The sequence below is a fragment of the Somniosus microcephalus genome, chromosome 19 (assembly GCF_052327205.1).
Source record: "Somniosus microcephalus isolate GS21.2 chromosome 19, FLI_Smic_1.0, whole genome shotgun sequence".
Classification (NCBI taxonomy): domain Eukaryota; kingdom Metazoa; phylum Chordata; class Chondrichthyes; order Squaliformes; family Somniosidae; genus Somniosus; species Somniosus microcephalus.
Window position 1 is genome coordinate 74,807,987 of NC_141005.1, and position 23,975 is coordinate 74,831,961.

At 51.0% G+C, this 23,975-nt stretch overlaps 1 protein-coding gene across 5 annotated transcripts in view; it reads right to left on the bottom strand.

The window, feature by feature from the left end:
* Window positions 1-2,427, bottom strand: part of cabin1 (calcineurin binding protein 1) — a 464,264-nt gene extending 461,837 nt beyond the window's left edge. For 3 of the 5 annotated variants that reach the window (XM_085962047.1, XM_085962049.1, XM_085962050.1), the window contains exon 1: window positions 1,964-2,427. In XM_085962047.1, the coding sequence (XP_085818173.1) occupies window positions 1,964-1,966 (3 nt within the window). In that variant the 5' untranslated portion in view covers window positions 1,967-2,427. The remainder of the gene's footprint in view (window positions 1-1,963) is intronic. The other 2 variants (XM_085962048.1, XM_085962046.1) reach the window with 1 other exon arrangement.
* Between the last annotated feature and the right edge of the window lie 21,548 nt (window positions 2,428-23,975).

Consider the following 23,975-nt stretch of genomic DNA (forward strand, 5'->3'; position numbering starts at 1 on the left):
CTGATTAGACACCAGCAATACTCCTGTACACACTTGGCAATCTTGAGCCTTGGTTCTTGCCACCTTGTGCTAAGCCTTATGCACTTGCATAAGTGGGTGTGTCCCTAAAAGGAGAGGGTGCGCACTCGATCAGTAGCTTGGTTTGGAGACTATTAAATCAGTGATGGGTTTCTGCATGTTTCTAATACCCAGCTAACAAAAAAGCACCAAGTACAATGCTACATGCCCATCACTGAATTCTCACTGTGCTGAAAGCAAGACATTCAAAATGTTATGTTATTTAAACAAATTCTCAACAACCAAAATATACACTCCAATTAGAAAGCGAGATCAGATCAGTGATGAGCCCAATTCTGGAGCATGCTGCACAGTTTTGGACACTACCTCAAAAAGATATAGATGTATTAGAAAGGGTCCAGAGATAAATGACCCAAAAGACCCCAGGCCCAGAACTCTGCGTAAGAGTCTCTAATCAGTGCAGTACCAAGGGGATGCTCCATTGTTGGAGGTGCCAGCTCCTGAATGAGACATTAAACGAAGGCCATGTCTGTCCCATGGATGGATGGATATAAATTAGTGTCTCTTAGGTTACGTGCTCCAAGTCCTGGAGTGAGGCTTGAACCCACGACCTTTCAATTCAAAAGGCAAGAGTGCTACCACTGAGCTAAGGCTATAGGAAAAATTGCACTAATGTTGTCTGATGCAATTCTGGTGCGCTGTGACCATTACCAGTAACAGGCCTGCAAGCATCTGTACTTCACCAGAGTATAATGCAGCTCATACTCTCTCCAAATAAAGTATTGAGAGCCTTTGGTGGTTCAAGTAAACATAGTATAATGTCACCCTTATTAAGCTTCACTAAAATTATAGTGGAAAATGCCTGTAGTGCAGTTGCTAGAAAATTCCACAAGCTTACATTTGCTGAATCTCCAGCGATGAGACTTATTCTTGGCATCGTTACAGTTACCTCAGACACAAGCCGTTATACCATGAGCTACACAGCAAACATTGCAACACTCCACCAGCAGGATCATACAGGAAGGGAGCATTCCTTCCACACACACACGCAGGTCATCCTTTCAGCATTCGGGGAGCAGGGGGAAGAGAGGATGAAGAGGAAAGCTTCACATGTGGACTAACTGTAGTGAAATCATTACCATATTTGACAATTTCACTACAGTCAGGGTGCAGAGGAAATCTTCCTCCAAGATATTCACTGACAATTCTAGTGTTCGGTTTCATTCGCAACACAATAATGCAGCAGTCCAGGCCAGCCTACAGCAGGACTTGGACAACATTCAGGATGGAGCTGTAAGTGACAGATAACACAGCAGTGCCAGATAATGGCCAACTCCACCGAGGAAGAACACAACCACCTTCTCCTGACCTTCAACAGCACCACCACCGCCAACACTGTGGGCATCAGCATTGATCAGAAGCTTCAGTGGACCAGGCATATCCACAGCATGCCTCAAAAACAGCGCACAAGCTGGGGCGTGTGTGACACCTCCAATCCTCGACAGGGCTCGGGTTAGGAGCCGGAATCCTCACTTGCCTGGATGGGTGCAGCAGCACCACCACAAGATGCTCGACACCATCCAGGACAAAGCAATCCACGTGCTCACCAGCCTGGCCTCCAGACTGGGGATCCAGGCCCTTGCCGCCGGGGCAGTGTGTGAGCAGCGAGTGCTGTCTGACAGATGCACTGCAGCGACTGATCAATCTCTCTCTGGCAGCAGGTCCCAGCACTGCAACCCCCGCCACCAATGTCCCGGGAACGCCAGGACCTGCCGGCCCGCACTGTGTCAGCACAGGGCTGCCCGAATCCCAGCCTGGAACCTGACAGGACCCAGCCCGATCCGGCCCGCCGCTCGGGGTCAGCCCAGCGCCCAACAATTGCTGAGGTTCCCCCGCCTCAGCGCGCCGGGCCCGCGGACAGACTCCCCGCCCGGCCTGCACTCACCATCCTGCGGGGCTCCGGCTCCGGCTCCGGGGCAGGGCCGGCGCTTCACACACCCAGCCACAGGGACGCGGCGGCACCAGCTCGGCCCGGGAGGCCGGAGCCGCACAGCCGGGCCCGAGCACAACAGCCGCGGCGGACGGGAGCGACACCGAGCCGGGCCGCTGCTCTCGGCTCCTCACACCGGCACCGGGCCGGGCCGCTGCTCTGGGCTCCTCACACCGGCACCGAGCCGGGCCGCTGCTCTCGGCTCCTCACACCGGCACCGGGCCGGGCCGCTGCTCTGGGCTCCTCACACCGGCACCGAGCCGGGCCGCTGCTCTCGGCTCCTTGACACCGACGCCGGGCCGCTGCTCTCGGCTCCTCACACCGGCACCGGCCTCACTGCGGGACCCGCGCGGCCGAGTTTCCCCGGCACCGTTTCCATGGGGCTGGCCCCACACCACAACAAGCCGTCCGCCGACTGGCTACCGGCCCAGGAGCAACAACCAATCACCTCGCACGGCCAGCAAACTCATCATCGCGAGAACGCCCTCCAGTGGGCGGAGTCCCGAGTGTCAGTGGGCGTAGTCCCGAGTGCCAGTGGGCGGAGTCCCGAGTGCCAGTGGGCGGAGTCCTGAGCTCCAGTGGGCGGAGTCCCGAGTGCCAGTGGGCGGAGTCCAGAGTGCCAGTGGGCGGAGTCCCGAGTGCCAGTGGGCGGAGTCCTGATCTCCAGTGGGCGGGGTCCCGAGCTCCAGTGGGCGGAGTCCCGAGCTCCTGTGGGCGGGGTCCCGAGCTCCAGTGGGCGGAGTCCCGAGCACCAGTGGGCGGGGTCCCGAGCTCCTGTGGGCGGAGTCCCGAGCACCAGTGGGCGGGGTCCAGCGCTGCGTGTCTGTGAAATGGGAATACGACAGGAGGGCGTTGAGATCTGGGGCTGGCTGGGCATTTCTCTGCTTATGTGCATTCTGCATCCTTGTTTCTCCTCCATATTGTTGCTGACATTCCACATTTGGTAAAGATGCACTTTTCTGCAGTCAACACATTTTGGAGGCTGGGAATGTCTTTTGGGTATTTCCTTGATGCTGCGTGAATTGGATGAGGAGACAAGTGAGGATCCTGGGGACTGGTTACTGTCCTCCTTGGGACAAATGCCCATCCTCCCCAGGATGAGGCCGCTTCAACACCCATTGGAAGACCGAAACCAAGTCAATGCACCGGTAGACGCAGTGGGGGGGGGGTAAAATTGGGCTGTGTAGCACCCGCCTTTTAGGTGCTATGAGGCCTCCCAACGCTCGAAAATAATGTCCGAAATGCGCGGGCACACTTCCGATGCCATCTTGGTAAGGGGGTTTGCGCGCGCTCACCGAGCGAAAGCTGGCATGATGCAGAGCAGGCAGATTATGACATCAATCGATGTACAACACTGTTTTGACACCATTTTCGAGCTCCACACTCCAACCTACGCCCTGTCTTAATGTCATGTTCAGCTGTGCGAGATTAAGTATCGTTGGTGAGGGGGTCCTTCATGCCCTTTAAAGAGGTCATGAACTATTTACGGGTTAGTTGATGGATTATTTCTTCTGGCTGCTGGTGCAAGTGTATGCATTTTTGGAACTTTCCTATACTTGTCTAAAGTTTGAGTAGTCTACAGAGAGCGGTCTGGCTGGTGCTGAAGTACTTCTTTGTTGATTTAAAAGCTTGTGCTGAAAGAAGTTGCTTCCAAACATGGGTGGCCTGGTGGGGCTTCCTCTGGGAATTGAGCATGACTGGGAGAATGAAGAGAGGCCACGCAGAGCAGGACAAACTGCTAGAAGAGGGAGGAGGAGGAGAGGGAGAAGGGCTCTCAGCAGGAGGCCATATCCGCCAAGGATCTTTAGGGTGAAATTTTCTTACCTAAACTTCAGTGAGGACCAACACTTGAGATGTCTTCACTTCACTAAAGAGGCTGTGACTGAAATCTGCCAACTGCTGCAGCCACAACTGCAACCTTAAAGCAGGGCAAGGACCGCATTGCCAGTGGCTGTGAAGGTGACCGCGGCAATTAACTTTAATGCGTCTGGCTCCTTCCAGGAGATATAAGCAACATCTCGCGGTTTGCAGTGCACTGCTGCATAAGGGAGGTCATTGAGGACACAGAGGGACAGCTTCATCTCATTCCCTTTTGCCAGAGACAAGCGGGCGGAGCGAGCACGAGGGTTTGCTCGGACTGCAGGCTTCCCCATGGTGCAGGATGCCATTGACAGCACGCACATTGCCTTCCGTGCACCTCATGTCAACTCTACCATTTTCCTGAACAGAAAGGGATTCCACTCCCTCAACGTCCAGCTTGTGTGTGACCTCAGGCAGCGCATCATGCAGGTGAATGCCCATTATCCTGGTGGTAGTCACGATTCTTTCATTCTGTGCAGTCCTCTGTGCCAGCTGTATTTGATCCACAACAGCAAGTCCAAGGCTGGCTATTGGGTGACAATGGTTATCCACTCATGACATGGCTCATGACTGCGGTCTGGAACCCATGCTCACGTGCACAGCAGGCATACAGTGAGAGCCCTGCTGCCACAAGGAACATTATAGAGCACACTATCGGTGTCCTCAAATGACGCTTCCGCTGCTTAGACTGCTCTGGAGGAACCCTGCAGTACTCAGCTGAGCGGGTATCAAGATTTGTGGTAGTATGCTGCCCAACCTGGACATTATGAAGGAACAGCCCTTGCCTCCACCTATCAGGCAAGAAGCTGAGGAGCAGGAGCTCGAGGAGGAGAAGGAGGAAGTTCATCAGGAAGTGGAGGAACACGAAGAGGAAGTGAGGATACAATGTAGACAGCCCCTTTCTGCCCGGGCTCTACGCTGCATCCTGGTGGGTTCCACAGGTGTGCCGATGGAGGTGACCACCCATTCCACGCTGGAAAGGATGGGCTCTAATATCTGCACAAAGCCCTGTGCCATGTTGTTGCCTGACTCCTCCATGCTCCCTGACATTGAGCGTAGGTTTTCTGGCAGGCTTTCCAGTGCACCAAGCATTTGGTTATGTACACCCATCAGCCTTCTTCTGTAGCCTGGCCCACTGAAGTCCTCATCTGAGTCCTCTGCAGCAGAACTAATGTGTGACCTCGCCCTCCGGGGAGCTGGCACCTGCGCTACCCTTTCCCCCGCCCTGGCTCCTGCACACTTGTGCCCGGTATCCCACCATGTGCAGATCCCGCCTCTACCCTAGCCTCTAAAATACACGCAGTGTCAGTGTCTGAGCTGGTGGCTGCGAGTGTGAGATAGAGTGATGGTGTCGCTTCATCTTCACTGTCAGTTTCCTCTTCCTCCACTGAATGGGAAGGTTCCAGTTCTTGGGTACCTGAAATTAAAAAGGAACAAGGGTTGTGGTGAGGGGAGAGGAGAAAGTAAGAAGTATGTGCTTACACCATCTGCAGCTTCTCAGTCAGAAGAGATTGAGGGATGAGGGAGAAGTGGGATGAGAGAAGGAGGATTAGGTATGCAGATACCCTCATCATCAATCGCATCAGCCCCGCCAGTGGCCAAGGCCTCAACGATGCCCCTTCCCATGATGGCCAGCACTGAATCCTCCATGGGGGTTAAAACATGCGGTGCGCTTGTCCTCCTCCAGTTCTTTGCTGCTACCTGTGGTTATGTGCCACCTTCTCCTGCAAGAAGAGAAGTGTGTCAGTGATAAAGAGAATTGTGTCAGTGAGTATCCTGCAATATGTTTACGTGATGTGGCTTTCCTGGTTAAATAGCTGCCAGTGTGTGTAAGCCGTAAGTTGTGGGTGTGAGGCTTGCAATAGTGTTAAGTGTGTGAGGGTGAGGTAAAACATATGAATTGTAGGGTTGCATACTGATTGATAGAGATTGTTGGTAGATGGGTGATGGGGATGTAGTGAATTGAGCAGTGGATGAAGCTGGTGCTGCAGTTGGTAGGATGTGACATTTGAAGATGAACTCACTGACCTTGACAACTTGTGTCAGATCATTAAACTTCTTCCTGCACTGCATCCCTGTTCTTGCAGCAACACTCCTGACATTGACCTCCGCCACTACTTGTTTCCACTGCCTTCTGAGCATCTGTCTGGAGGGCCTCCTGCCCCCCTGCGGATACAGGATGTCTCTCATTCTTTCCACCTTTTCCACCAGGACCTCCAGTACAATGTCTGAAAACCTTGGCGTTCAGCCATTGCTCAAAGTATCACAGCACAGATTCAGTTTTGAAAAAATTCCCACCGCTTCTTGCAGCCACAATGCACCTCCCCTTTAAGAGGTGCAGGCTGCCTTTAATTAGCACCAGCTGTCATGAATCTTATCGTTCATGAAGAAATGACGCATGAAATAACACTGGGCGGCCAGCTGGTGGCGCCGTCCAAGGAGTATAAATACTCGGGCGTGGGCCCAGCTTGCCCAGGACGTTTTTGTAACCAGGAACTAGTGATGTAACTAGAATCTCATGGTTGTGAAACAGTTGATTAAAGCCTTGTTTTATACTCAACCAAGTGCTTAGTGAGTTTTCTTACATCACCAGCCACTCGCAATATCGGGCCCCCTGCTGATCGTTCAGCCAAGGAACAGCACCGGTAGAATGGGCTGCACACACAAATCGTTTAAAACAGCAGGCAGCATGAATTTAACGTGCTGCATGCAACGCAAGGAATGGGCTCGGGTTAATCGCGCACCGCAATCCCCATGCCCGATTTTGGGGGGTTTCCAATTTAATCCCCAGTACCCCCATACCTGAACCAGAGCATGATTAATGATTCAAAGGCAAAATACTGTGGATGCTGGGAATCTGAACTATAAACAGAAAATGCGGGTAATACTCAGCAGGTCAGGCAGCATCTGTGAAGAGAGAAACAGAGTTAACGTTTCAGGTCTGTGACCTTTCGTTAGAATCACTATTAATGATTAACCAGCCAGCTTATGTCACAAATGGAACCTGGAGGTGTAGACCTTTCATGAGGGACTAGGATTCTTCTTCTCAGCTCCAGATAATCCTGCAAGCCAATGCTCCAGTGGATAGGGTGGTCCTAGCAGGGCAAGCAGGGGCACACGGTTTACACCGGTTAAATTCTTAGTGGTATCATAGATATTTACAGCACAGTAGGAGGCCATTCGGCCCATCTTGTCGGTGCCGGCCGACAAAGGGCTGTCCACCCTGTGTCAGCTGTGGCTCAGTGGGTAGTACACTCGCCTCTGAGTCAGAAGGTTGTGGGTTCAAGTCTCACTCCCGGGACTTCAGCACATTTTCCTAGGCTGACACTCCAGTGCAGTGCTGAGGGAGTGCTGCAGTGTCAGGGGTGCTGTCTTTCGGAGGAGATGTTATAAGGAGGCCCCGTCTGCTCTCTCAGGTGGACGTAAAAGATCCCATGGCACTATTTCGAAGAAGAGTAAAGGAGTTCTCCCCGGTGTCCTGGCCAATATTTATCCCTCAACCAACATAACAAAAAAAATTATCTGGTCATTATCACATTGCTGTTTGTGGGACCTTGCTGTGTGCAAATTGGCTGCCGTGTGTCCCTCATTACAACAGTGACTGCACTTCAAAAGTACTTCATTGACTGTAAAGCGCTTTGAGATGTCCAGTGGTCCTGAAAGGCGCTATAGAAATGCAAGTCTTTCTTTTCTAACACCACTTTCCAGCTCTTGGTCCGTAGCCCTGTAGGTTATGGCACTTCGAGTGCATACCGAAGTATGTTTTAAATGTGATGAGGGTCTCTGCCTCTACCACCCTTTCCGGCAGTGAGTTCTAGACCCCCACCACACTCTGGTACTTTTGCACACACTTAGTACTTGCTAAGCTAAGCTGTCTGGACTTCGGTAAGTGGAATGTATCCTTATAGGGAGAGAATATGCACTCCATATTCGGCAAACAGAAACCCTACAGGTATTCAGATTGATTTAGAGACAGTGGGCTAGAAATTCACTGGAGCCCAGGGATGGGCAGTATAATTAGAAAAGTTGGCGAATTAGCGCTATGAAGGAATATACTATATAACCTTTTTAGAAAAATATACTATCTCATGAAAGAATTCTGGCCTTGTTGAGATAAGACAGTGGTTTACCCTGAAGAGTACCTTATAAGGAACTCTACCTCATAAATTATTTAAAACACGACAAACTGGGTTTGGAAATTTAGAAACCTAACTATGAAATAGCTATGAAAAAATTCTGGCTATTGAAACAGGACAAGTTGTTGACCCTGAATAAATAACCTTATTGAAACTTCTTCTTAGGCAGTCCCTCGGAACCGAGGATGACTTGCTCCCACATTAAAAATGAATTCTCAGGTGATTGATCAGTCCAATGCGGGACCTGCAGTCTCTGTCACAGGTGGGGCAGACGGTGGTTGAAGGAGTGGGTGGGTGGGGTGCTTGGGTTGACATGCGCTCCTTGCGCTGCCTGTGTTTGGCTTCCGCTTGCTCCCGGCGAAGAGACTCGAGGTGTTCAGCGCCTTCCTGGATGCTTCTCCTCCACTTTGTGCGGTCTTGGGCCAGGGATTCCCAGGTGTCAGTGAGGATGTTACACTTTTTCAAGGAGGCTTTGAGAGTATCCTTGAAGCGTTTCCTCTGCCCACCTGGGACTCTCTTGCCGTGCCGGAGCTCCAAGTAGAGCGCTTGTTTTGCGAGTCCCATATCGGGCATGCGGACAATATGACCCGTCCATCGGAGCTGATCGAGCGTAGTCAAAGCTTCGAAACTTCAAAGCTTATTGAAACAGAAGAATGGGTGGCTCCAAGTGGCTGGCCTTTTGGGAACAGAACAATGGTCAACCCTGGATAAGTGATTTAAATTAAACCACTTAAAGATGGCACATACGATAAGGAACATCTGCCCTCGTAAAGATGACACATGAAATAAGGGACATCTGCCTTCACACCTATATGGTAAAATCTCCCAATCATTATTGCCGATGTAGCAATAAGAATTGCAAGAGGTCAGCAGAAAGATGAATAGTGATAATTAACTTGGATCAGCAGAAACCTTATGGGATACAAGTGAAAAAGGGTATAAATATTGAAGTCTAAAATGGGATATCAGACTCGCTTTAATTGGGCAAAGCGATTCTCGACTACAGATGTGGCTCTGTGGTCTTCCACTCTTTATACCTCAGGGATAGAAACATAGAAACATAAACATAGAAGATAGGAGCAGGAGTAGGCCATTCGGCCCCTCGAGCCTGCTCCGCCATTCAATGAAATCATGGCTGATCATCCAAACTCAGTACCCTGTCCCTGCCTTCTCCCCATATGCCTTGATCCCTTTAGCCTTAAGAAATATATCCAACTCCTTCTTGAATATATTTAATGAATTGGCCTCAACTGCCTTCTGTGGTAGAGAATTCCACAGGTTCACCACTCTCTGGGTGAAGAAATTCCTCCTCATCTCTGTCCTAAATGGCTTACCCCTTATCTTTAGACTGTGACCCCTGGTTCTGGACTCCCCCGCCATCGGGAACATCCTTCCTGCATCTAGTCTGTCCAGACCTGACAGAATTTTATAAGTTTCAATGAGATCCCCTCTTGTTCTTCTAAACTCCAGTGAATATACGCCCAATCGACCCAATCTCTCCTCATATGTCATTCCTGCCATCCCAGGTATCAGTCTGGTGAATGAATCTTCGCTGCACTCCCTCCATGGCAAGAACATCCTTCCTCAGATAAGGTGACCAAACTGCACACAATACTCAAGGTGTGGTCTCACCAAGGCCCTGTACAACTGCAGCAAGACATCATTGTTCCTGTACTCAAACCCTCTCGCTATGAAGGCCAACATGGCAGCACGGTGGCATAGTGGTTAGCACTGTTGCCTCACAGCGCCAGGGACCCGGGTTCAAATCCGGCCTCGGGTGACTGTGTGGAGTTTGCACATTCTCCCCGTGTTTGCATGGGTTTTCTCCGGGTGCTCCGGTTTCCTCCCACAGTCCAAAGATGTGCGGGTTAGGTTGATTGGCCATGACAAAAATTGGCCCTTAGTGTTGGGGGGGGATTAAATATGTGGGGTTATGGGGATAGGGCTTGTGTGGGATGGCTGTCGGTGTAGGGACCGGGTGCTAGGGTTTGGATGATCAGCCATGATCTCGTTGAATGGCGGAGCAGGCTCGAAGGGCCGAATGGCCTACTCCTGCTCCTATGTTTCTATGTAACATACCATTTGCCTTCTTAACCACCTGCTGCACCTGCATGCTTACCTTCAGCGACTGGTGCACAAGGACACCCAGGTCTCGTTGCACTTCCCCTTCTCCAAATCTATTGCCGTTCAGATAATAATCTGCCTTCCTGTTTTTGCCACCAAAGTGGATAACCTCGCATTTATCCACATTATACTGCATCTGCCATGCATCTGCCCAATCACCCAACCTGTCCAAATCATACTGGAGTTTCTCGGCATCCTCCTCACAGCACATATGCCCACCCAGCTTTGTGTCGTCTGCAAACTTGGAGATATTAGATCTAGTTCCCTCGTCTAGATCATTAATATATATTGTGAATAGCTGGGGTCCTAGGACCGATCCCTGCGGTACCCCACTAGTCACTGCCTGCCACTCGGAAAAAGACCCATTTATTCCAACTCTTTGCTTCCTGTCTGCCAACCAGTTCTCTATCCAAGTCAGTACCTTGCCCCCAATCCCATGTGCCTTAACATTACACGCTAATCTCTTATGCGGGATCGAAGGTAATTTGATATGGATGGATATCCTGTATAGAAAATTTTAAGAACTGTAATACTGTAGCGAAATTAAGATTTAAAAGTAAGATTCTCTGTTAAAAAGATCGTATTTTTTCTCTTTTTAGAACTGTTAACATTGTGATTGGCTGATTCACCAACTGTAAATTGCATGTCGGTTCTTTTGATAAATCTCTATATATTTTGAGAATTGTTTCACACCAACTACACATTAAGTGAGTGGTAGCCTTTGTGGTTACGGAAGATCTCAGGATTGTTATGCGGAGCCCACAAAGCCACGTGCAGTCAATGGCGCCCTGCACCATCGGGGAATCCCGCTATCCTGGCAAAGCCACATGCACGCTCGTCCTGCTTCTCCCTGGTGATGGGGAAGGAAATGGAGTCCCTTCTCCTACTGCAGAGAGCCTCTGTGATCTCCCGGATGCAGCGATGGACGGCGAACTGCGAGATGTTAACTATGTCTCCTGTTGCAGACTGGAAGGATCTGCTGATGAAGAAATTGAGGGCGATCGTGACCTTGACTGCCACTGGGAGAGCTGTGGTCGCCCTGGTCTGAGGCTGGAGGTCTGGTTGCAGGAGGTGGCAGAGTTCTGTGACCACCTCCTTGGTGAAGTGGAGCCTTCTAATACACTGCTCCTCGCTTAATTGGAGGTAGGAGAAGTGCTCTCGGAATACCCTCAGAGGGCAAGGCCTCCCGTTGAGAGCCCTGGTGGCCCTCCTCCTTCCCCTGGCTACACGTTCCCGTCTTTCTCGCTGCCTCCACTCCCTCCGCCGTAGATCCTGGAGAATGAGGTGAACTGCCAGTACAGCCCCCATTAATGTAAGCCAAGTGGAGCGGTTTGATTTTTTTAAGAATAAATGTAACCACTTTTTAGTTACCACAACACTTCTGATACAAAATTATAAAGTCCGCGCCTCAATAATACACGGACTTCGGGAGAACAGTTTAACAGGTACTTTACTGAACAGGAGGCAGCGTCAGACTGAAAATACAGAAGCCTGCTAGGGCCTTTTATACAGGGGTGGTGTGGTAAACCACTGTTTGTATTCCACTGTGTACATGCCTGGACATGCCTCGGCTGACTCCTCCCACAAGTCCTAGTATAAAGGTGACTGCTCCCCAGCCCTTTGTATTTCTGGACCGGTCGACCACTCGAGGCAGACCTTCATTCTTTTGTTAATAAAAGCCTTTAGTTACTCTCTTAACTCTCAGTCTTTTATGAGTAATTGATAGCGCATCGATTTTATTAACAAAATTTTTATAATGGAGAAGATCCTCACACCAGCATGCCTGGACTTAGATCATCGGGAGGCGGACTCATCCACCAAGTTTACTCACTGGCTTAAGTGTTTCGAAAAATTCCTGACCGCCTCCGCAGCAATCAAATCGGACGAGGACAAACTGGATGTCCTGACCTCCAAAGTGAACCACCGAGTGTACTCGGTCATCCAAGACGCGACCTCGTACGTGGACGCTATCAAGCTCCTCAAGGACCAGTACACGCGCCCAGTGAACGAAGTGTACGCCAGGCACCTTCTGGGGAGTCATAAACAACAACCCGGGGAATCGACCGTGGAATACCTTCAGGCACTGTCTGTGCTTGGCCGGGCCTGTGGTTGTAAGGATGTAAAGGCCGCCGTGTACACAGAGGAACTTATCCGGGACGCTTTTGTAGCGGGCCACAGATCCAAATACACCCGACAGCGACTGTTGGAGCAGAGTGACCTCGACCTCAACAAGGCCTCTGAACTCGCACTATCATTGGATGCAGCCTACCGGGGCATGGATGCCTACTCCTCTGCACCGTGGACGCCGCGGGGAATGACAGCCTGGGACACGGTAGGACCGCCTCATAGCGCCGTGCCACCCCAGCCACACCCCAGCAATGGCCCAACTACCGCAGCAGTGTCCCAAGGCCAGACAGCAGTGCCCCAAGGCCAGAAATGCTACTTCTGTGGCCAGGCAAAACACCCCAGAGCGTGCTGCCCGGCGAAAAACGCGATCTGCTCGGGCTGCGGGAAGAAGGGACACTACGCTAACGTCTGCAGGGCCAAAGCCACCCCGAACCCCAGCAGCGCCGCGTGTGGGCCATGCGGGCCGCCATCTTGGGCCTCCCCGGCCATGTGTGAACCACCGGTACAGCAGCCATTTTGGACGCCTCCAGCCACATGGGGATCATGGAGGCCGCCATCTTGGATGACAGCCAGAACGCAGCAGGCCCCCAACACCGCCTCATCTGACACCCGCAGCGACACACCGACCCCTACGCTGGCATCCGTTACACTGGACCAAGCGAGACCGCACCAGCTGGCCAGTTCCACAATGGACATTAAGGTAAATGGCCACGATACAATCTGCCTTTTTGACTCTGGGAGCACGGAGAGCTTCATCCACCCCGACACGGTGCGGCGTTGCTCTCTCCCAGTCCTGCCTGCGCACCAGCGGATTTCTATGGCCTCCGAGTCCCAGTCGGCGGACATCGGCGGCTACTGCGTAGTGACACTCGTAGTAGATGGGACCGTGTACGATCATTTTAAACGTCTGGTCCTGCCCGACCTCTGCGCTGCCGTCCTGCTGGGGTTAGATTTTCAGTGCCACCTTAAAAGTGTTACGATGGCGTACGGTGGACCCCTACCCCCACTCACAGTCCGCAGCCAGCAGCTCCCAAATTGCCCGCCGCGCACCAGGTGCAACCTCTCCACACTCAGAGTCACCCCCCCCCCACTGTTTGCTAACCTCACCCCCGACTGTAAGCCCATCGCCACAAAGAGCAGGCGATACAGTGCCGGGGACAGGGTTTTCATTAAAACCGAAGTGGAGCGGCTCCTGAAGGAAGGGATTATTGAGGGCAGCACCAGCCCCTGGCGAGCCCAGGTTGTGGTCGTTAAGACCGGCGAGAAGCAGCGCCTGGTCATCGACTACAGCCAGACAATAAATCGCTACACCCTGCTGGACGCCTACCCACTCCCCCGCATAGCTGATATGGTCAACCAGATCGCGCAGTACCGCGTCTTCTCGACCATTGACCTGAAATCAGCGTACCACCAGCTCCCTATCCGCCCTGAGGACCGCCAGTATACTGCCTTTGAGGCAAACGGCCGCCTCTACCACTTCCTTAGGGTTCCCTTTGGCGTCACCAATGGGGTCTCCGTCTTCCAAAGGGAGATGGACCGGATGGTAGATCAAAATGCGTTGCAGGCCACTTTCCCATATCTGGACAATGTGACCATCTGCGGCCGTGACTTGCAGGACCATGACGCAAACCTCGAAAAATTCCTCCGCACCGCCCAACTCCTGAACCTGACATATAACAAGGAGAAGTGCATATTCCGCACAAACCGCCTCGCCATCCTTGGCTGTGTTGTGGAACACGGAGTCATCGGCCCCGACCCCGACCGGATGCATCCCCTTATGGAACTCCCACTGCCCCACTGCCTCAAGGCCCTGAAGAGGTGCCTAGGGTTTTTCTCCTATTATGCCCAGTGGGTCCCCTACTATGCGGACAAGGCCCATCCGCTGATCAAGTCCACCTCTTTTCCCTTGATGGCAGAGGCCCGCTTAGCCTTCCACCGTATCAAGGAAGACATTGCCAAAGCCACCATGCACGCAGTGGACGAATCCATCCCCTTCCAGGTGGAAAGCGACGCGTCCGACTTTGACCTGGCCGCTACCCTCAATCAGGCGGGGAGACCCGTGGCCTTCTTTTCACGAACCCTCCAAGGCCCGGAGACCAGACACTCCGCTGTTGAGAAGGAGGCCCAGGCGATTGTGGAGGCTGTGCGTCATTGGAGGCACTACCTGGCCGGAAAACGATTTACCCTGCTCACTGACCAACGTTCAGTTGCTTTCATGTTTAACAACAAGCAGAGGGGCAAAATCAAAAATGACAAGATCTTGAGGTGGAGAATCGAACTTTCCACCTACAATTACGAGATCTTGTACCGGCCCGGGAAGCTCAATGAACCCCCGGATGCGCTATCGCGTGGCACCTGCGCCAGTGCGCAGATCGATAGACTGCGGGCCCTCCACAATGACCTCTGACACCCGGGGGTCACCAGGTTCTTCCACTTCATCAAGGCCCGCAACCTGCCTTACTCTATTGAGGAGGTCAGGACCATGACCAGGAACTGCCAAGTCTGCGCTGAGTGCAAACCGCACTTTTATAGACCAGACAGGGCCCACCTGATAAAAGCCACTCGCCCCTTCGAGCGCCTGAGCGTTGATTTTAAAGGGCCTCTCCCCTCCTCCGACCGCAATGTGTACTTCCTCAATATTATTGATGAGTACTCCCGTTTCCCGTTCGCCATCCCCTGCCCAGACATGACCAGTGCCACGGTCATTAAATGTCTGAACGACCTCTTCACCCTGTTCGGTTTCCCCAGCTATATCCATAGCGACCGGGGCTCATCGTTTATGAGCGACGAACTCCGTCAGTACCTGCTAACTAGGGGTATTGCCACAAGCAGGACCACCAGTTACAACCCCCGGGGGAACGGACAGGTGGAAAGAGAAAATGCGACAGTTTGGAAGGCCGCCCTGCTAGCCTTAAAGTCTAGGGGCCTTCCAACCTCCCGCTGGCAGGATGTGCTGCCCGATGCGCTCCACTCTATTCGGTCACTGCTCTGCACTGCCACTAACGCCACCCCTCATGAGAAAATGTTTGTCTTCCCAAGGAAGTCCACATCGGGGACATCGCTACCGCCATGGCTGATGTCCCCAGGGCCGGTCCTACTGAGAAGGCACGTGAGGACCCATAAAACGGACCCCCTGGTCGAGAGGGTCGACCTCCTCCACGCCAACCCCCAGTATGCTTACATTGCATACCCGGACGGGCGGGAGGACACAGTCTCCATAAGAGACCTTGCACCCTCGGGGGCCGCAGTAACCCACTACTCACTACCACCCCCCCCCACGATCCGATACCCAGCCCCAGCAGACGGCAGGCCTGGGCCCCGCGACCCGCTCGACATCTACGAGGACGACACGCCTGTGCCACAGCCCACGCAGGACTCGACGCCGGAAGCTCCACTACCCCTGCCGTCGCCACGCCGATCACAGCGGCAGACAAGACCTCCGGAGAGACTCCAATACACTAACTTTTAATACACTTCACCCCACCGGACTCAATTTTAAACAAGGGGTGAATGTGGTAAACCACTGTTTGTATTCCACTGTGTACATGCCTGGACATGCCTCGGCTGACTCGTCCCACAAGTCCTAGTATAAAGGTGACTGCTCCCCAGCCCTTTGTATTTCTGGACCGGTCGACCACTCGAGGCAGACCTTCATTCTTTTGTTAATAAAAGCCTTTAGTTACTCTCTTAACTCTCAGTCTTTTATGAGTAATTGATAGCGCATCAGGTGGTCACTGCCGGTACTGCAGCCTAAGACCAGTTATTCCCTTAAAGGTACATACACAACAATTCCTCCCCTTTTAGATAAACAGTACATAACATTCATTTAACAACTAAATAATAACTAATTACAATTACAATTTTCTCGGTACTATATACATCAACTGAAATAGTCATTTATAAGTTCAGTCTTTGAGGAGGCTTCCTGATCCTGACTGGATAGCGCCTTTCTCGAGTATCCTGTTCTGGCGGTGGAGTCAATTCTGGCTCATTGTCATTGGTTGGTTCGTCAGCTTCCAATACCCCTGCTTCTGAGGTACACGCAATCTGTACTTCGGGCTCATTACCAGGTGCACATGCTTGTGGTACAGGTTTGGCTTGTTCCTGTGACTCTAGAATCTGGTCAGCATGGCGTCTCACGATGCTCTCTCCAACGTCCACTGTGTACATTAGTGGTCCCTGCTGTGTGCATATCGTTCCTGGCCTTTCTGTTTGATAGTCGCGGGCCAAGACTGGTTGCCCTATCTTGAAGCTCCTGGTTGGCTTCTCATTTATGTGCTGGAACTGCTTATCCTCAACATCTCGTCTTATGTTTGGTTTGAGCAAATCCAAGCGACATCTTAGTCTCCGGTTGAAAAACAGTATGGCTGGAGTTTGGTTGGTTACTGCATGTGTCGCATTCCGGTAAGCAAACAAGAAGTTATCCACCTTGTGTTGCAGTGGTATGTCGTCATTATACATTGCCTTTATAGCCTTTTTAAAGGTCTGAACAAACCTCTCAGCCAATCCATTTGTGGCTGGATGATATGGGGCAGATGTGTAATGTTTCACCCCATTATTCTTCAGGAACCTCCGGAAATCCTCAGACACAAACTGTGGGCCATTGTCGGAACAAATCTGTTCTGGCAACCCATTCCTGGTGAAGATGGTCCTTAGGACTGCAATAGTTTTCTCCGTGGTGGTGGAGGACATTTTAATGACCTCTGGCCATTTCGAGTGGGCATCCACAGCGATTAGAAACATTGAGTCCATAAATGGACCAGCGAAATCTATGTGTACCCGTTGCCATGGAGATGAGGGCCACTCCCATGGATGTAGCGGGGCCTGTGGTGGAGTGTTTTGGACTTTCTGGCATCCTGTGCATCTCTTGGTCATATCCTCGATTTCTTTATCGATTCCCGGCCACCACACAAACGCCCTGGCTAGGCTCTTCATTTTTACCCCTCCCAGATGACCCTCGTGAAGCTCATTGAGCACTCTATCTCTCAACTTGAGTGGAATTACCACTCGGGATCCACACATCAAGGTTCCCCGGCACACTGACAGCTGTTCTCTCCTTGGCGAGAATGCTGGCAACAGTGAGTCGCCATATGCTGGCCATCCCTTCACCGTCAAATCATAGACCCGAGAGAGTGTTGGGTCATTTTGGGTTTCCTTCTCAATACTTGCGTTTGTAACAGGCAAACATTCGACTATGGTCGCATGGAATATCTCCACAGGGTCCACTGCAGGTGCTTCTTCCGCCATAGGCAACGGTAGGCACGACAGCCCATCAGCGTTTCCATGTTGTTTCGTACCTTTGTACTCTATGTCATACTGATGTGCCCCTAGAAAAAGTGACCATCTTTGCAGCCGTTGTGCCGTCATCACCGGAACGCCCTTCTTTGGGTTAAAAATTGAGACCAGGGGTTGATGATCAGTCGGTAGGGTGAATTTCTGCCCGTGCAGATAGTGATTGAACTTCTTCACCCCCCACACCAGGCTGAGGGCCTCCCTGTCAATCTGGGCGTAGTTACGCTTGGCTGAGGTTAGCGAGCGCGATGCAAAGGCTATCGGCCTCTCTGAACCGTCACGGAATTTGTGTGACAGCACTGCTCCAATGCCGTAAGGTGACGCATCACATGCCAACCGAATCGGTAGTGTTGGGTTGTAGTGGGCCAATACTCCTTTTGAAGTGATTAGGCATTTACATTCCTGAAAGGCATGCTTACACTCATCACTCCATTTCCATGTTACACCAGTTTGAATCAGGGCGTTCAGTGGGTGCAGAATTGTCGATAAATTCGGCAAGAACTTATGGTAGTAGTTCACCAACCCGAGGAACGACCTCAGTTGCGACACATTTTCCGGTGCTGGAGCCTTGACTACAGCCTCAATCTTGTCCGGCGACTTATGCAACCCTTCCTCATCAATCATGTGGCCACAATACGAGATTTGTCTCCTGAAGAACTCGCATTTGGGGCGGTTGGCTCGTAGCCCATATTCCTGCAATCTCGTGAGCACCTGTTCCAGGTTGGCAAGGTGTTCATTGTCATTTTCGCCCGTAACCAGGATGTCGTCCAAATAACACTGGGTCCCCGGGATCCCTTGCAGGACTTGTTCCATTGCCCTCTGCCAAATAGCCGGGGCCGATGCTACCCCGAATACCAGTCGATTGTACTGGTAAAGGCCTTTGTGAGTGTTTATCATGAGGTATTTCCTAGATGCTTCTTCCACCTCCATTTGTAGATACGCTTGAGCCAGATCAATCTTTGTAAAACGTTTCCCTCCAGATAGTGAGGCGAAAATATCTTCTATCCGCGGAAGCGGATACTGTACTGTGTGCAGGACTGGGTTCACAGTCACCTTGAAGTCCCCACAGATGCGAACCTTCCTTGGCTCCCCAGGCGTGCTGCTCAATGCTTTCTTCATTACAGGAACGATGGGTGTGGCCCACTTGCTCCAGTCCACCTTAGACAGCACCCCCGAACGCTCCAGACTCTCCAGTTCAGCTTCCACGGCTGGGCAGATCGCGTATGGCACCGGTCTGGCCTTGAAAAATTTTGGGGTTGCATTATCCTCAATCTTTATGGTTGCCTTTACTCCTTTTAGAGTCCCAAGTCCTTGTTGGAACACCTCTTTCGCGTCGGATAGAATTTGTGACAGACGTCCAAGTGCGACGTCATCATCCTTTTTGCCAGTCACAGTTAGTGCCAGAATGGAATGCCAATCCAATTGTAGTTTTCGGATCCATTCACGTCCCAATAATGGTGGTCCTCCATCTCGTAGTATATACATGTATAGTTTCTGTGTTTCCTTTCTGTTATATTCAACTGGCACCCTTATTTTTCCTCTGGGGTAGACCTTTTGCCCCGTGTATGTCTTCAATACAATGGACGTGTCCTTTAAGGGTATGTGTGAGAATAGCCGCTCATAGTCTCATCGATTCATGACAGTTAGGGCTGATCCTGTGTCCAATTCCATCTTCACTGGGGACCCTGCTATCATGAGGGTGACCCAAATGGTTCGGTGATCTTCCTTTGCGATCACGTTGTGTAACTTTAAACAACTTCGTCTCCTGCTCCCGGAGTCCTTATCACTCTCCTGATCTTCTGAACTACTGTCTGTCAGTTTCTTTACTTTCCTGTACTGTTCCTTAGTGGTTCTTGTCGTGTTGGTTTTCTTTCCTGTAATGTATTGTGTGTTCTCCTCCCACCTGTGGTGGCGCTGTCACAGGAGATAAATGGTTGGGTGTTCTCGGTTAAGTTTAGCTCTCTTTGTTCGGAACTTTCCAGAACTTCCTTTCCTTCCAATAAAGCACTTCATGTTTGAATCTCTGAGTTCTGAGTCCTAAATTGTGTCTAGGTAGAAAGGTACCGACACAACAATTGGCAACGAGGAGCGGATGAATCTGTGTACGTTACGGGTGCAGTGAGTAAACAGAAATTTTAATTTGAAACGTGAGATGGCTACTATATTAGGAAACATCGGTGATTTTGATGAAAATGTGGAGCAATGGAGCGCTTATACGGAACGTTTTGACTATTTTGTATTGGCGAATGCGGTGGCAAATGAAAAGGTCGTGCCTACCTTCTTGAGTGTTATCGGGCTGAAGACATTCAATTTACTTCGCAGCCTCGTGCAACCAGATAAGCCAGGAACTAAAACACATAAGCAACTAGTGGAAATTCTTGGAGCACATTTTTCACCAAAACCTCTGGTTATTGCTGAGAGATTTCGATTTCACAAATGGAATCAAGAGGAGGAGGAATCAGTGACGATGTTTATTGCTGCTTTAAAAAGGTTATCAGAACACTGCGAGTTCAAGGAGGTCCTGAAGGACAGCATTAGAGACAGACTCGTGTGTGGTCTGCAAAATCCAGCCACACAGAAGCGCCTTCTTACTGAGGACAACCTTACTCTTGAAAAGGCCATTGAAGTTAGTGTCTCCATGGAGATGGCGGAAAAGGAGGCTCACCAGTTGAGTTCAACAGGGAGAGTTCACAAGGTGTCGTCTGAGCCTAAAGGTGCGCGGAACGGCACATGTTACCGTTGTGGGAAAACGGGCCATCACGCTAATGACTGCTGGTGTACGGAGCTGGAATGCCGAAATTGTGGCAAAAAGGGTCACATTGAACGCGCCTGTAGAGGTAAAAAAAGAACAGAGCTGGGAAGCATGGAAGAAAAATGTCTGTATTTGGACAAGAGAGGAAAAAGAGTGTTCATTCAGTGCAGTATGATGGAACAAGCAAAACAGAGGGGAGCGACACCTCTGAGGAGGAAGAGGTGCACATACTGACGGTTGCAGGTGATTCAAATGGCTACTGGGTGTCACCACTGGTGGAGGGACAATCAGTGCGGATGGAGGTGGACACAGGTGCGGCTGTGTCCCTTGTTTCAGACACTGTCTACAACAAAATGCTAAAGCATCTTACCCTTCAGCCAACAAACATTGTGCTAAAGACGTATACCGGTGAACCTGTGGCCATGAGAGGCGTCATTGAGGTGACAGTTAAATTGAACGGACAGACTGCAAAACTGCCACTATATGTGGTAAAGGGAAATTACCCATCGCTACTGGGACATGCGTGGCTAGAGAAAATCACGCTGGACTGGCCTGCAGTCCGCATGACGTCAAAAGGGGAGTCAGGTCTGACTGCAGTGTTAAACAAACATGCAGAACTCTTCAATGGGGAACTTGGGAGCATGAAAAAGATCACCGTGAGACTGGACATTAAACCTGACAGCAAGCCGAAGTTTCACAAAGCCCGACCTGTACCCTATGCAATTAGGCCAAAAGTTGAGGCTAACTTGGAGGCCTTAGTCGAGAATGGAGTCCTGGAGCCTGTGAGCGTGAGCAAATGGGCCACACCCATTGTTCCTGCCCTGAAAAAGGATGGATCTGTTCGAACCTGCGGGGATTTTAAAGTGACTATTAACCCGGTGCTGTCTGCGGAACAGTACCCTCTTCCCCTCATTGAGGATCTTTTTACGGGCCTGGCCGGAGGGCAAAAGTTCAGCAAAATAGACTTATGCCAGGCTTATCTACAAATGCATGTCGATGACAAATCAAAGGAGTTGCTGACAATTGTGACTCACAAGGGAGTATACAGGTACTGCCGCCTTCCGTTTGGAATTACGTCGGCCCCTGCTCTATTCCAAAGGGCAATGGATCAGACTTTGAGTGGACTGCCAGGAGTCCAGTGCTACCTGGACGACATCCTTGTCACTGGGACAAATGAGGAGGATCATCTTCTGAACTTGGATGCGACACTACAACGACTGAAAGAGTACAGACTCAGAGTTCGTAAAGACAAATGTGAATTCTTTCAGTCTTCAGTTGAGTACCTGGGGCATGTGATTGACGCTACTGGCCTGCATAAGGCGCCGTCAAAGGTCAAGGCGATCGTGGAGGCCCCAGCACCCAAGAATGTGAGCCAGTTACGTTCATTTCTGGGGCTACTTAACTACTATGGGAAGTTTATTCCAGACTTGGCAACATTGCTGAAGCCGTTACATCAGTTGCTATGTCAAGGCAAAACATGGAAATGGACTGAACTGTGCAACGAAGCTTTCGCCCAAGCAAAGAAAGCATTGCTGAAATCGGAGGTCCTGACACACTTCGACCCAAAGCTACCCGTGCAGCTAGCATGTGATGCATCACCATATGGTGTGGGAGCAGTCATATCCCACATCATGCCTTTGGGTGAAGAGAAACCTATCGCCTTTGCATCACGCACCTTGAACAAGGCCGAGAGTAACTATGCGCAGATCGAGCGCAAGGCCTTGGGAATTGTTTTTGGAATTCGAAAATTTCATCAGTACCTGTTTGGGAGAAGGTTCACACTCCTGACGGACCACCGTCCATTGACTTCAATCTTCGGGCCCCACACCGGAATTCCATCTCTCGCTGCAAGCAGGATGCAAAGGTGGGCTTTACTGTTGTCAGGACACACATACGACATCAAATATCGCAAATCAGACTTGCACGGCAACGCAGATGGTCGCTCGAGGCTACCCTTGCCTGTTACTCCCCCAGAGCCTCGTCAGATAGACATCTTCTACTTTAGACAAGTGGAGGGAGCACCTGTCACTGCAGTTCAGGTGCGAAGGTACATCCGCAACGATCCAGTCCTGTCTGAGGTAATGGACGATGTCATTCGAGGGAGAGCTATAGGAGATTCTCCTAGTTTGAAACCTTACGTTTCAAAAAGAAATGAGCTCTCCGTCCAGGTAGGTTGTCTTCTTTGGGGACGCCGTGTCATCATTCCGCCACCTCTGAGGGAACCTATACTGCAACAACTTCATACAGGCCACAGTGGGATGGTTCCGATGAAGGAAATGGCAAGAAGCTACTTCTGGTGGCCAGGTCTCAATGGGAATATTGAGGAGAAAGCCAAAACATGTTCCCCATGTCAAAGGGTCCGGAATGTTCCACAGCTGGCAACCCTACACCCCTGGGATTGGCCTGCAGAAGTGTGGCAGCGAGTACATGTGGACTTCGCCGGTCCTTTCGAAGAGAAGATGTTTATGGCGGTTGTAGATGCTCGTAGCAAGTGGCCGGAGGTCGCTGTGATGAGGCCTACCACGGCAGAGAAAACAATTGAGAAAGTTGGTGAGATGTTAAGCCGTTATGGCTCACCGGAACAACTCGTAAGTGACAACAGTCCACAAATTGTATCACAGGAGTTTTCAACCTTCCTGCATGTGAATGGTGTCCAACACATCAGGTCTGCGCCCTATCATCCCTCTACTAACGGCCAGGCAGAAAGGTTTGTGCAAACTTTGAAGCACGCCTTGAAGGCATCGCAAGGTCAGGGCTCAATCCACCAACGTCTGAACAGCTTCCTGTTGTCCTACAGGAACGAGCCGCATGCCACAACCAAAACTTCCCCTGCTTCGCTCATGATGAAGAGGCAGTTGAGGACAAGTTTTGACTTTCTCAAACCTCCAAGGGCAGAGCAGGTTGTCCATCATCAACAACAAGCTCAAGTTGAAAAGAGAGAGAAAAGAGCCAAGGAGAGACGGTTTCATCCAGGAGAGCATGTCCTAGCTCAAAACTACGACACTGGACCGAAATGGGTTCCTGCTTCGGTGATTGCGCAGACGGGCCCTGTGTCTTACACGGTTGAGACTGCTGAGGACGTCGTCTGGAGAAGACACACAGATCAACTGTTGCTAGGAGCAGAGACAGCCACAGAGGCTCCAACGGCTGGTTGGCCTGAACTGTTTCCGGATGATACCGCAAACCAGCATCCCTTGCCACAGTGCTCTTCTCCAACACAGGAAGTCAAAGAGACTGTTCCACCTGTGCAAACTCCTGACTTTCAACTGACACAGGCACCTTCTCCATCCAGGCCTGTGTCAATGCCTACTGCTGTGGAAGCCAGCGATGACCGTCGGTATCCTGTCAGGGAGCGGCGGCCTCCAAGACGCTTGGATCTGTAGGCTTAGCGACTTACCCACAAGACTGTGGCAGAATAAACCCCAGGGTAAAGCCAGGGTTTGAGGCAGTCTACCTCTACCCTAGGTTCGTTGAGTGCATTGAAAGTAACTTACCTGTTGAGGAATAATGTGGACCTTCCATTTAAGAGGGGAGGAAATGTTATGTATTGTGTGTTCTCCTCCCACCTGTGGTGGCGCTGTCACAGGTGATAAATGGTTGGGTGTTCTCGGTTAAGTTTAGCTCTCTTTGTTCGGAACTTTCCAGAACTTCCTTTCCTTCCAATAAAGCACTTCAT